We start from the raw sequence: 14,828 nt of genomic DNA, 5'->3' as shown, positions 1-14,828 counted from the left end.
AGTTCGTGGGGCTTTTTCACGCAGGTCGTTAAGGGGTATCCTGTAGCTTACCCCCACCATTCATGTTTACTTTTTTCCTTGTACGAGAAAGATTACAGTGTCTTATATCCCTCTAATACCAAGTATCCTTCAAATAGGTCGATATGTCCTTTGGAGGACTTTTCCAAAATATGGAATAAAAAGGTGTTAAGCGAATTTTGGAAAGATCCAAGTGATGGACTTCCACGGTAAGTATTTTAGGCGTTTATTTAGATCATGCTGTTGCTCTTAGAATGATTAAAAAGTGTTTTGGAAAATTCCAAAATAGGTATTTATCCTTCGAAACATCGACTCCAATTTAAACGACCTCTAACATTCATGGCAATATTGCGAGTATCCTAACGGAAGAAAATTTGTGAATAACAATTGAAGAGATTGTTAAGATGTTGGACAACAATAATCTCATCGTATTTCGCTATTTAGAAAAGCTTTGATACGCTTAAAAGCGCGGTATATGGGTGCCACATTTTTTCACTGAAAGGAATAAAGGGAACTGCATGAATACAGGGAATGTAGGCATTTCTCTACCGATATGCTACGATGAAAAAAATTTTCTGGATCGATTGGTGACAGGTGATGAGAAATAGATCTAACAGAACAATATGCAGCGGAAAAAATCTTAGAAAAAACAGCCAACCTTCTTGCAAAAGCTAATTTGCATAAATTGTAAATTTGATGGGGTTCCTGGGAAATTAATCACTGTGCGCTACTCCCATGCGATGAAACAATCACAGAAGATAAGAACTGTGCCTAATTCGTTAGATACAATTCGTTTGCTTAATACAAATGTCCGATTTTGGCCAAAAGAAAGGTTATGATCTTCCAAAATGACAACACTAAATCGTGCAACCAATAGCAGACGCTGCTAAATTTACAGGAGTTGCAATAGGAAATTCTCCATAACTTGGAATATTCTTCAGATATTGAAACTTCAGAATATCATTTGTTTCAGTCTCTGCAAAATAGTTTGGTGTGCAAAAATATGAATTCTGCTCAAGCTATCAAAACGACCTTGCGAGCTTTTTTCAAGAAAAAAACAGGCTCTTCCTTAAAAAGTGGAATTGATAAGCTTATACATCTTTCGAGGACAAGTGTTAAGATCAATGGAGACTATATCCTGGATTATACAAATAAAAATATCTGTTGAAATTTACATTTGGAAGTCCTACGAACTTATGCAATCATCCAATAATATCGAATACAGAATATTACTTTTGACAGTAATACTAAAAAAAAGTTTTGAAGCAATGTAGGAGGATTTTGTGTAATCTTTTGAGTGATTTATGAATCGGTTCAAATTGGTTGTTAACCGGTAATGAACTGAAAAATAATATTTGTCCGGTAATCAATTCTATTGCTCTTAAAAATCGGTTTAAATCGGTTGACAACCGGGAAACAGTAAATGATGCGAAAGTACTCTTGATGCATAGCATCTAAGTTACGAGTTCGATCTCTTCGCAAAGCCTGGCACGCTTTGCAACTCCTTTTTTTAATTGAAACTTTTTAGTGATCAATATGATTCCATCCTTATCTAATTGATATCAGACCAATTTTTTAATTCAAAAATTAACTCTAATAACAGTGCGGTATTAGAAAAAAAACTCTTATGTGTCGTGGATAGTTATTCAATCGCCCTGAAAGGGTTAATGGAAAACTTTCGTGGATATGTCATTCGAAGTAAACATCAAGCAGCAAGGCCGACAACTATTATATAGTATACTCCCTCCATGTCTTTGAGCTTGTTTTCAGTAATCTCATGAGAAAATTCATTCTATTAATATTCTCTATGTGAATCTCTCTTTGTCACCACAGATAGAAAACTCAACCTGTCCCCGTCTAAAATTCAACCTAAATCCTACTTATGTTTGTCTATAAATGTATGTGTTTCGAATCCTGGTGGCTTTCATGTACATTATGCAAATCCGATTTCATCTCACCTCCAATTTGGCGGCTCCACCGCCTCCACTGAACACAAAGTTGGCTCCTGAGGATGGAGGCTGGGATGTCTTCGGGGTGCGTCTGCTCCGCACACAAACCACATAGCATATCCGCAAGATAATTGCCACACAGATGATGATCACAGTTATCACGGCACCAATTAAAACTGGTGACATCTGAAGGGGATTTTGGTGTTCTGCGTGTTTGGAAATAGAAGAGCAAAATAAATCCTATTTAGTTTCCATTCCACTCTATATACCCTCTTGAGAGCATCTGCCCAATCCCTTTTCTCATCCTACCCATACCTCTCAAAGCTTTCGGCTTTATTCCCATCCACCCTTCGTCAGCCCAAAAGCTCAAGGAGAGGTATTTCTTCACGCTGCAAAATCATCATCTTGTTCTCCCCCCAAATGGAGACAATCAATTAATAATTCGTGGGGTATATAGAAAAAAAAAGAGAAACCCTCGACGGGATTTAAATGAGAGTAATTTTAGAGGGTTCCTAAATCCTCTTTCTCGTCCTTTTCTTCACCATTTCTCCACTTTTTTTTCCTCTGTGCTAAATCATCCCCACAAAAAGCTTTGCATGTAGCAGCAGGATAATTCCCAGAAGGACTAGAAAGTTTTATTTGGCCACTTTTGTGTGAGAAATCGGCCCTCAAAGCTGCCAGACTAATTGTATGTTGTATTGAAATGTGAGCATTCAATTTCTGGTAAATTTGATGTGATACTTAAGCAAAACCACAGGAATTATTTCCTCACACAAAACTTTTCCACCAAACTTGGCAAGAGAAAAAAAGAAACTTTTCATGCTTCATTCATTCGAGAAGGCATGCCCAAAATACCAACAAATTTGCAGCTTTAGCCCCAATTGTCCCCACCCAAAACCATGAAGTGGGTTTAATTGTTGGTTAATTGTTAAAATTTTGAAGGATTTGAAGATAATTTTTCACAAAGAAAATAAACTTAATTTATCCTTCGAATTTATTAGATGAAAAATTGATTAAGTAATACAGAAAAGGTTAATTCATTAAAACGTCTAAATGGAAAACTTAGTTTATCTAAAATCTAAAGAGATGTAAAGGGGATTAATAAAATAAGTAAAAGAGAATTGCTTCATATTGCTTGCAATCTAGGGACACTTTTAGAACAGATTTGAACATTTTATATTTCTAATTGTTTGTGAAGTTGTATTAAAAATATTCTTGTTCTCTTATCGTTGTATATTGATAATTTTTTTTCTTCAATAAAAGCTCATAAATTTTAACTTTTGCTGAGCCTGATAAAAAATTTCACTTCTATTATATTTGTAAATGTTTGAAATGTTTGATTAAAAGTTATTCTAAAACCAACCCAATTCAGAAGTCGCGTAAGAACTATACGTTTTTCTCTAGTTTGAATTCGCTAAAGAAATGCGTAGAATAATAAAATAGAAGCACTCTCGTTGTGGGAATAAAAAATATAATTAAATAATAGTGATATTACAAAATAAATAATTTGGAATGTCCAAAATTAATGTAAGCCTTGAAGAGGCTTACTTAAATAATATTATAACTTATAAAGGAAAAATGGGGAACTGAAGGTGCCACCCATCTTTCAACTTCGTCGGAGTGAACTGTGTACGGCTACTGATGTCCACTCACTGAAGTACGGAGACAACTGCCCTAAACAAAAGGCCCAGGAAGCTTCTGCACCCACCTAGGGATGATGGGTTAGGTGTCTCATAAGAATGAAGGACTAGGATTGGTCTGTTTGGCCGTACTCTGTAAATTAGGATTAAAATACATAATATCATACCCAAGTAGCAAAACTTAGCCCTTACAACTCAACGTAAATTTTCAGTAGGTCTTACGTATTGACTATCTGAGCCCCTTGAAAGCCACGTGACTGATAATAGAGAATCATGAAGAAGAAACTATGTGCGTTTTGATATTTCGGTTATTTCAATTATGAGATAGCGTGTAAAGTTGGTCTCATATATTTTTATGGTATTTCCGAGTGTCTATACTTGTTTGTATGTATGGTTAGTCTTTCAGAACTGACGGTGATAATTGGAGTTCCCCTCTGGACGGAGGGACAGTCTGGATAGAGTGGTCAAATGGAGAGGGCCACTAAATCGTCGGTTGCCTCAGCAACTGTGCTAACTGCATCTGCTTTGTGTCTGCATTCGTCGCAAACGCCGCGCAGCGATGCATTGCTTACAACGAATTCTAACACAAGGAGGCCAGAAGATCCATCAATCTGGATAATTTGGGCTTTGGATAGCGGATTCATAGGATCAACTAGCTCTACTCTGAGAAATCTGGCTGCCCATAACACGAAAGACCACTGATTCGGATATAGAATTCGGATATGCATAATCCCGAGACCTCCTGTAGTGACTATGAGAACAATAAGCGTTAGTAAGTTGTAAATTTATTTTTAGCGTAACTGTACCAAATTTCGGCTAGTTTGCAATTTCGGCCATTCCTTTATTCCCCAAATTACATTGAATTTTAAGTTTTTGCATACTCTAGAGATTATACTATGCAAAAAAAAACAAGAAAAATGTCGTTTGTAAAATTTCGGAAGGGCAAGAAACTATGACAATCATGGTGGTCGAAGTATTACCCCAAACTATGTTTATATTTTTAGACGATAAACTATCAACACCACTCCTTAAAAAGAAGTAACAAAAGAATTTCAATTTGTATTGAGAATATTACATTGCCAACTTAAAATTTTGGTGTTTGCATGCAACAATGTCGAAATTTGGTACAGCTAGCTAGTTAGATACAGTGGCGGCCAATAAAATAGAATCATTTTGCAAAGCTTATTCATTCATTCATTTTCAACCGCTCATCCCTATTGGGGTCGCGGGCCCAAGACATCCAAATTAGCAGCCCACGCTTGTCGATCCTGCGCCACTTCAAGAAGATGTTCGAGTTCTATCCCAAGGCACTCCCACGCAAGATCCTGAATTTTGCAAAGCTTATATTTTTTTAACTTTTGTATTTTTCCCAATTTTTTGATATAATTCTGCAGTAGAAATCTTCAAATTATTAGAATCGTAGAATAAGGGTTGTTTTGGCCGCTAGACGTCTCTATTTTACACAGAATGCGTGAATAGTGAAGTTCAGTTCTCCCAAAAAACTGGAAAACTGTCATTTATGGTTTCTAAATATGGCTTTATTTAAACTTATTTGATTTATAGACCACATTCTTTAATTTAAATAAAAGTGGTCCTGTTGCGTTGTTCAAACCAAATTTCACTATTGATGTATTCTGTGAAAAATACAGACATCTAGCGGCCAAAACAACACTTATTTGACGTAAGATAATTATTTGAAGATTTCTATGTCAAAATTATTTCAACGGATTGGAATAAACAAAAATGATTATGGTAAAATAGATTTTTTTTTGCGGAGCTGATTCTATTAATATGGCCGCCACAGTATATGATTATGTTTCTCATAAAATTGAAAATTTAAGTGTACTTGTAAATGCGAAATCATGCTATCATCTATTTACCACTAAACCAAAACCGGTCAAATTGACCGGTTCAAAAACTTCTTATAAATAACACATATTTAAACGGCACAATGTCACTATCAAACTTTATGAATTTCTTAAAATATGCAAATTTGCGAAAGGCACTTCAGCACTAAATTTCTATCTTGTTTTATTGCTGACAGACTGGTAAGATTTTAGTCATTATACTGACGTTATTCTTTTTGACTTAATATCGTTCTTCTAGCCAGAATTTGCTACTTGGGATATTATACCTCTATCATTTGTTTCACATATTATTGACATAATGTTAAATCCTTAACATGTACATTAATAAAGCGACTTCACATTTAATTTATTTTATAAAAAAAGAATGTATTATAAATTTTGTAAGTCTATTAATCTATACCCTCCTCCTTAATTACTGACTTAATACCATATCATTGAGAGTTGTATTAGGTCAAATTCTGAAGTAAAAGTGTTAGCAAATTGCTTGACATCAAATTTTTTTCTCCCAATCACATTTAAATTTTCATTTAACACAATTCGAAAGTCGACATCATCAATTCAGCACGTTCCTCAAACACCCTTCCTGGATCCGCTGAGTGTTTGCCAAAAAAGGACCAGTAATATATTATTTTGGTGGACTCTATATTGTATATTTGCGAGACGAATGGGAATGTTTAATTCAATTGAAATATGTCCTATTCTGTTTGGATGAGAAATGAATCAAACTACGCGCGTTTTCTGGGTCAAACTCCCAACAGTCGGTAACGAGCCCTACGGCAGGGGTGTTTTTGGCTCAGAACTTCCACCACCGTTATGCTTCATTCTTCGCTATGATCAATTTAATTTGCATACCTGTCTGTTTCACACGATTGCCGATTTGTAGTTTGGGCACGGCAGCACCTTGACTTCGACCTTTCTGATTGACGGCAAACACCCTGGCTGCTAGTGTCTCATTCTCCGCTGTCATCAGCGACGACAGTGTATCCAATGAATCCAGAATAAAGTAGGGCTCCTCTGAGTTGGTGAAGTTTAATCTGTATTTTATGATGGAATTTATTAACAAAATCCTCCCTTTCTCTATTTAGTTGTTTAGCTCCAAGGGGTATTCATGTGAAAGGTGTTTAAGAGAATGTCCTTCATTCAAATACACTCATGTCAAGAACTTTTATCTCATTCATCCCATTAAACTACTTTTCATTCACATCTAATACGAAAAACCTGGGATTGTTCTGAATAAAATTCACCTAAAGTTATCACTAAGTTTGTAATGTATTTTCAATAAAATTTTCCATAAGAATGATTTGGATGACTTAAAGTCCCTACAATTCACAACGTTAACTAAAACTCCTCTGTTGACTTTTCAACTCCTCTTCAACCCCTCAAGTGCATGTTGTAATACCTCAACCCCTTTTAGTGTTCGTGGGTGGCAAATTGAAGGATAGCAGAGAGATGTAATTGTGTAGTTAGCACACATACGGTAAATTGGTTGAGAAATTATCAAAAGATGATTGATGAGGGTTGCGGTGTCCATACGCCCGTTCATAGAAACAAGACTTGTGTGGAGTCGGCTTCAAAAGTTCACATGCCGCATTCACTAAAGTCCAGGGAGGAAGGTTTTCGAAACTTTCAATGGAAGCTTCTCTCTGTCCGCATTGCCTGCCACAAGTACCAGGACAGAGGTGGAAGGGTGCAAGAACCATGAAAATGGGTAGCATAAGAAGCTGGGCCCAAGAACGTCCCAGAGAGAGAGAGGAAGATGAAGAAGCCAATATGTGTTGCTGAATGAAGTGGAAAGGGGTTGTCGTCTATGGCAAAACCAAAAGTCAGACTTTTGCCTCATATGCCTAGACGTCCTCACCAGAAAAGCCCAGAAATGTAAGCTTCATGGTTGCTTACTGGGTGTCGGTCAATTTAATGGAATATTAAACCAATGTCATTGTTTCTTAAGTGACAAGAAGAGTTTTTTTTTGTGTTTTACTATTTTGAGGTTTTTTGTCATGCATATCAACTTGATGTTCATCGTATCTTCCAGAAAATACAATTTACTCATCCTCTATTATCTTCTCCTTACTAAATTTTAAAATTAAAAACGCCTTAGTAGGGTTTATTTGCACTCGAAGCATTCAAATTTAAATTTCAATATCTATGAATATATCTGTATCACTATTCAGGGTTTATCCTCTGCACATAATTTTTCTTTGTATAAACTCATCTGAGCTCAATAAATGTAGTAGTCAATTAGTCCAAGTACTTGCAGGATGATCCTAAGGTCAAAAATTTATACTAAGGGGTTTACTATGCAGGTTACTATAGCGTAATTCCTAACGCAAATTTATGTGCTGACTTGTATGAAAATTTATTGCTCTAAAATCGATACAACCAAATTCGATATCCCAGCTTATGGGTACAGGCTCTTTAGTCTACTGGATTAACACTCAATTAAGATGTATTCTGTATTAAGACAGTATACTAAATGGTCAACCAATTAATTATACATCTGTCTATAGCACTTGTATCCAATCAGGAAAGAACTCAGTCAAACGTATGAAGTATTCGATAACAGTGGAAGAATTTAATTCAATACGAAAATTATTGAAATTTTAAATAAACTTGGTGAATGTAGTCTTATGGCAGATTTATCGTCAGTTAAATCAGCATTTGTCGTAACTTCCATTTTTGGGGAAGCTACGATAAATTTCCATACAAAATTTTCAGTAATCAGCATTTGCCGTAACTTCTTTTGCTCGTTTGCGTAGCTTGTAATTTGCAGCAAAAAATGTAATATTTCTCAATAAAACGTTCACAAACTCTTCCAAATATCCAAAGGCAGTGCGAATAATGCAACATGAAATCATTTTAATTGAATATTTGTGAGAAAAGGTAAGAAAAAATCCCTGCCCATCTGTCATAAATTCAAAACAAAACAATCGACGCGGCGCGCAATATTTATTCAATAAAATTTACGAAATAAAAGCTTTTAGGGACAGGGATAAGAGTTTAATTGATTAATTTAGTTAAATAAAGGCGCTTATTATCACTGGAATAATTAAAATTGATATAATGTATTTTAGAAAATTGTCGTAACTTCCAAGATTTTCATACATTGGAAGTTACGGCTTTAAAAAGGATGGAAGTTACGATAAAATCTTATTGTGTTTCATCGGACATATTATATATCTCAATATCTCAGCTTTAAAATAATTTTATGAAGATTTTCTCGAGTTAACTTAAAGTTTATTAGTGCCACTTGTATTATTTGGACTCAAAAGTATTGCATTCGGGGCTCCTTTTTAGGAAAAATAAAATTGAATTGAAAATTTCGTCTCCTGAAAAGTTGTCAAAAGGAAGTTACAACAAATGCTGATTTAACTGACGTTATGTTAACTCCTGTTTATGTCGTTATATCACCTAACTATCTTTCTTTTGATTTTCATTTTTCTTTAAGATTTTTACACTTATTTTGGAATTATAGGCATTGCTCAAGCACTTTTAAATCGAAAGATATTCATATTACAAAAAATATTAATCAAAATTTAGTAATTTTTTTTTCTAATGCAGCTTACTAAATTCCTCTGCTACTGAGTAATCATAGAGATTCAAATCGACATTTTTTTACGTGAAAAAAATGCGCCAGTAATGAAACACCGAACGTACAGTGCGTTTGACACGTTCCCCTGTCGTGTTGACACGAAATAAACGTACGTACTCTAAATTTAATAATTATTGTGTAGGAAAAAGAGCACATAGTAGCATCCTTCAATATTTACAGCACTACCACCGTACATGTACGCATTTCCAAATAATTCTTCACATATAATTTTTTTTTATATTATCCTTAGTTTAATATGTTTAATTTAATTTAATTTAATGAGTTTACTTTATAGTCCAGTATGCTAATCCGGGCGTTTCGCTATCTGGATCGTTTATGACTAATCCACTTAAAATAAAATTTTTATTTTTATTTCCGTAATATAGTCACTACAGTAACATAATATAATTATTCAAGTTAGAGGAAAAGCAAAAATAATATTTTTATCCATTAAATAAGTGAGTGTAATCGACTCATTTCAATCTTGTGCCAGCTGGGTTCTTCACTAAAAATTTTCTAGCAGTGATATTTTCGCTAATGACAGGTGGTTGATTGAAAACATTTATTGTTTTTTCCTTGTGAAAAAAGTATCCAAAGGTTTAATTAAAAGTGAATTAGCGCAAAGGCGACCCAGTTAGTGCATGCTGACTTATTTCAGTATTATCATTATTTTATAAATTTTCTTTAATATTTTTGATGATTTTTTTTATATTATGTTTCTGAGTGAAACAGTGAATAATTCTATGAATTTAGAAGAAGTAAAAAAGAATTTCATCAGTCCAAAAACAAGCGTTTAAGTGGCACTCTTCGGAAAACGATCCAGTTACCGCACCTTGACCTTACTATAATTATTTCAAAATTTTTGAACTAATTCAATATTAACCTTTGTAAAATTTTTGTTATGGATGTTCAAGATGAACATAGCATGCTCATAGAAACAATTTTCAAATAAGGATTATTTTTATCTTTAAGGGATAATAATAGCACTGGTAAATTAAAAGGATCAAATTGATCCAAATTTGATCCTTTTGCAAGGGATAGATCAAATTTCGAACTCTGAATGCTCATTTTTCATAACAGAACATGCTAATTTGATCCATCTTTTACAAAAGGATGAATTTGATCCTTTTATTTTTACACATCGGAGTACTTTTGAGTAAATTGCCAGGATATCTATCGTATATGCTCGTACATCCTTAAAAGGATACGAATAATTCAACATAAAAGTTGAACAGTTTCGGTTTTATCAAGACCTTATAAGGATTTACGTTACCCCCACTTTTTATGTCAATAACTTATCCTCGAAGGATGTAAGGACCACTACTCTATTTTTAGATATTTTTACCAGTAGGAATCTCTTGGTATTTCAATTAAAGACGAATAATTCAACTAATATACCAATTTTAGTTTTGGTTAAATCGAGTATACAAAACAAGCCTCACTTTAACGGCAAATGTTAAAGAAATTAGGATCTTCAGCGATCCTAAACTTTTACTATCCTATTTTCTATATCCTTAACTCTATCTGATTTCAATTTGGTACCATTCTAACAAGTAGTTTCTATTATATTAGAGATATTAGTGAATGAAAATTGTCAAATTCTAATAGAAATGAGGTCACTATGCTCAGTGCTAATGCCTCCGCCTCGGTTTTTTGATCGGTAAAATTTCATGAAATCAAAATTCGCGTCCTTTTCTTTCTAAGAAGATTTGCGTACGTCTATCTCATTCTTTCGGACTCAAAATTGAACTGACCTAAATTTAATTTAGTGTGATGTTCTAAAGAAAAAGAAGAGTGTGACAGTGTAGGATATACATACACAGATTTTTAGAGAAAGAAAGAGGTTATATTTTTACTTTTTTAGCATGTTCCAAGTAAATTTGCAACTTTTTACCCAGATTGGTTTTGTTTACCAATGGAAAACTGCAAAAAAATTAATTATTCTTACCACTTTCATTCATTTGCGGTTGGGTTTGAAGCCTGTATGCCTTCGATAACCAACTGACTCTGAATTTTTGGAGCAGGCATCATGGGGTTAGTATCAGAAATACTTGCAATGCGGTTATCGACTCTCTGAGTCGAAACCCTGGGTCTACCAGTAGCGTTTTTCAGACGTACTCGTGCCTCATTATTATAATATTTGACCATTATATATATAACCTTTCGTGAGTTTCCACAAAATTTGGCAATTAAGCGACGCCGATTCATTCCAAAAGTATCTCTGTACGGTTTCCCACCTTTTAACTTTTTGTAATTTGTCATTTTTAACCTAAATTATGAATTATCAAAAAACAGATTATTTCTTATTGTTTATCACCATTTTTATATACATATATTTACCATCGGCAACTTTAAATAAGTACAAATCCACCATTTGCCTCTCAAATGACAAAAACTCAAAATTTAACCAGTTTACATTAACCCTCTAACGGTGTTTTCTTTAATATCCAAAAAAAGTAGTTAAATAATTTTGTCCAGGGTAATTAATGGTCCACTGAACTCAAAAATACCATCCATTCTTCATTATCTCTTTCCGTTTGGGCGCCAGGTGAGAAAAGGTAAAGACCGCCTGGAGGCGATCATATCGGTTTAAGGCATAAAAAGACTGAAATTTTTTAATTGAAAAATAGTGAACAAATAGTAAAATATATGAATTTTAAACGTTTTTATGGATGAATGTTGTATGATTACCTAAGAAATGATAATTTTTAGGAAAAAAACGTTTATAATTTTTATAATTAGACGTTAATGAAGCTCAATGTGTTTCAATAAGACTGATTTTTACCGAATAGGTCACAGATCACCTATGAAAACGTCACCTTCTTGTATAATTTGAAATACATTGCTCATCTTCTGGTTCTATTTCACGATCTGGGGCATTAAAGGACGAATTAGGAAACTCATCATCACTGTTGAAGTCTGCTTCTTTATCAATTTCGCTTAATTCTCAGAAATCGACCATTTTACTCATTCTGGACAGTCTTCGTGTAATCTGAATTGTTTTCCATGATTAATACAATATCTTGCAAAATAATAATATATTTTACTAAAACAACCAAAACAATTAAATAAAAAAATCGATGATTTTTGAAAATTTTACCCTTGAACGGATAAGACCGCCCACAGGCGGTCTTCCTTTTTTTCTTCTAAAACTCTTACTTCTAGTTTTTTCACACTTATAAATTGAAATATACAAACTAGAAGAACATATCTTTCAGGAAATAAGATTCGTACTACAGTTAGATTACTTTAAAACAATCTTTTTTGCACTTGAAAACGCAAAATGTTGCGAGCGACATTTTGTTGTTTTTTCTCTGACCTGACACACAAAATTGAATATTGTAAGCAAACGAAAGGTCAAAATGAGTTCAGCTTCAGAAAATAAGTTAGTAAGACTATAATTGGAGAACACTGTAGATATTTCAACTTCAAATAAGTAATATTATTGCAGTAAATGCGATTTATAGAATGACCGCCTGGAGGCGGTCTTACCCGTTAGAGGGTTAAGTTTGGTTGCATGCCTTGACCATTTTAAATTAGTTTTTTAAATGAGGCAACAAACTTTTGATTTTTCAAAAATGACTAACTTTTGGAAAACAATTATTTTTGATATGAAATAAAATTAATTATTTATTTTGAAAAATATAAATAATATCTACGGATTACAGGGAACTCATCTGCAAAAAGAAAAATTTGAAAAAGTATTTTTTTTCTATCCTTTTTTTCACTTGATTTCTCAAACATGCATTAGGCAACAAACTATTGACACCCACTGTAAATTCTATATATTCCATTTTGCCGTTTAACGGAGGCAGTTTGACAGATTTGATGGTGAATAAATGTAGCCCTCTCTTTAACGGTTTTAGGAAATCGATTTCATTAGCTAGAAGTATCCGATTTCCCTTTTACAATTGAGTGCTAATGCCTACAGTATTTTAATATGGACTACTATTAGGATAAAAAAAACACCAGGATTGAGGAAGCTATTGAACATGATGGAATAATTACGTTGTCTAATCCTAAATCTCAATATCTTTTACATGAATCGCAAGTGTAGGGTAATACGATATGAACAACACTTGTAAACTGATATCACTTATGGGCTGAGTGCTTTTATGCCTAACTTTTCCACTTTCCTTTGTTCCCTTTTTTTTTCAACTCATCCCCACTAATGATGGAGCCTGTGCTCCACCATCAAAATGTTCAGGCCTTGGACAGTTTTGACATGCTTATGAATATTTGAGAAGTATGTAATGTGATGAACATCTATCTGGAAGATTGCCAATGTTCGCCTATATAGACATATGAGTCCCCCTTATCTTTCCCTTTTTGGCGCTCTCTCCTGTGCTTCCTATACATTGAATCGATCGACTGTGCATGAATTCACCAAAATCTCCAGTTTTGAGGGTGAGAAGTCAAAATGGAGAATTTCGGTGTCTATTACATTAATTTAATGCTCATACCGCATTTCTAATTAAAAACATTAACGAATGGCTCGAGGGGAATGTGGGTTGGATGCATCAGCAAATGTCATGATGATGCCCACCCATGGGGTGTGAATCCCTGTGTGAATGGGGTCTGAAAGTCTGACGCAATCAAACATGAGAAGGCCATTGGGAAGTTCAACGAAAACCACCCAAAACTTTCGCATATAGACATCCAGTGAGAATTATTGTCAAGCCATGCCCATCCTCTGAAGCCCTGGGAGTCATGCTGCAACAATGAGGAGTTTTGGAGAGATAATTCATCACCCAGCACATTCCAAACCCCCACTCTATATTCGCATTCTTGCACACATAGTACAGAAAATGTGGAGATATTGGACTCCCACCGAGCAAACTGCAAATATAATTTGTCATGACCGAAAAAGTATAAATATACATATACACATAGTAGCTTTAAAATAGTGAATTAGTTTCTCTAATTCGCTCGGTATTCACCCTTAATCGTCTAGCGATTAATTAAAAAAGAAGATTCCTATTTTATTATTTATTTCTTGATCGAACTTTGCAGGAAAATATTAATTTATGTGCAACCAAATTTGAAAGTTCTTGATTTGTCGGATAATTTTAAATTAGTAACTTATTAATATTTTTTTTTGCGGAATTTAATTATATTTTTCCATGCAATGGGGTAAGATGGAGTAATTTGGAATCATGTCTAATTCGGAACCTTGATATTTTTTAACATTTTTAGATATCAAAGGGGAAAAAAAGAACGAAAAAGTATTTTCGAATGTAAAGCCTTGTACTTCTTCGTGGCTTTCCTTTTCTCTTTGACCATCTGAAACAGTGAGAAAATCTCAAAATTCCGCAAAATAGACATGATTCCGAATTACCCCATCTTATTTTATGGAGTCAATGTTAAGATCAGGGGCCCATCAAGCCTAATAAAAAGTGAAGCTATTTTTCACTTTTTTTTGTAAAAATTTAGCAGATATTGCACCGCGAGTTAAACACATTTGCTCGTAGTTTTAGTATTATTTCGGCAAGCATTATGATATATGTATTTTTAGATAGCATTTAATGCACGATTTCAAAATCTATCAGACTGATAAGTCAATTCTCTTTAGGAAAAAACTTTCCAATAGTCTTCAGTACCTCTACGCAAAAACGTATGGAAAAATGTAATGTCAAAAGGCCCCTGGTTAAGATACTGTAGATTCTCTCAAATTCGGGCATTTGGGATCCATCACTTCCCACTCAGAGCGGTAAATCTCTCTGGGAACATTACGTATCCACTCAGTCTTTTCGGGATTCATAAT

The 14,828-nt window shown here is 34.1% G+C and overlaps 1 protein-coding gene across 1 annotated transcript in view; it reads right to left on the bottom strand.

Moving 5' to 3' along the window:
- The window catches only part of LOC129808040 (neural cell adhesion molecule 2), a 325,350-nt gene that overhangs the window by 37,742 nt on the left and 272,780 nt on the right, over positions 1–14,828 (bottom strand). Inside the window, exons 18-19 of the mRNA XM_055857702.1 lie at positions 6,328–6,509; positions 1,977–2,173 (exon numbers count right to left, since the gene is read on the bottom strand). Of these exons, the coding sequence (XP_055713677.1) occupies positions 1,977–2,173; positions 6,328–6,509 (379 nt within the window). The remainder of the gene's footprint in view (positions 1–1,976; positions 2,174–6,327; positions 6,510–14,828) is intronic.

The sequence above is a fragment of the Phlebotomus papatasi genome, chromosome 3, assembly GCF_024763615.1.
Source record: "Phlebotomus papatasi isolate M1 chromosome 3, Ppap_2.1, whole genome shotgun sequence".
In the NCBI taxonomy this organism is placed as follows: Eukaryota; Metazoa; Arthropoda; class Insecta; order Diptera; family Psychodidae; genus Phlebotomus; species Phlebotomus papatasi.
Note: the sequence above shows the minus strand (reverse complement) of the source record. Positions and strands in the feature narration are given on the sequence as shown.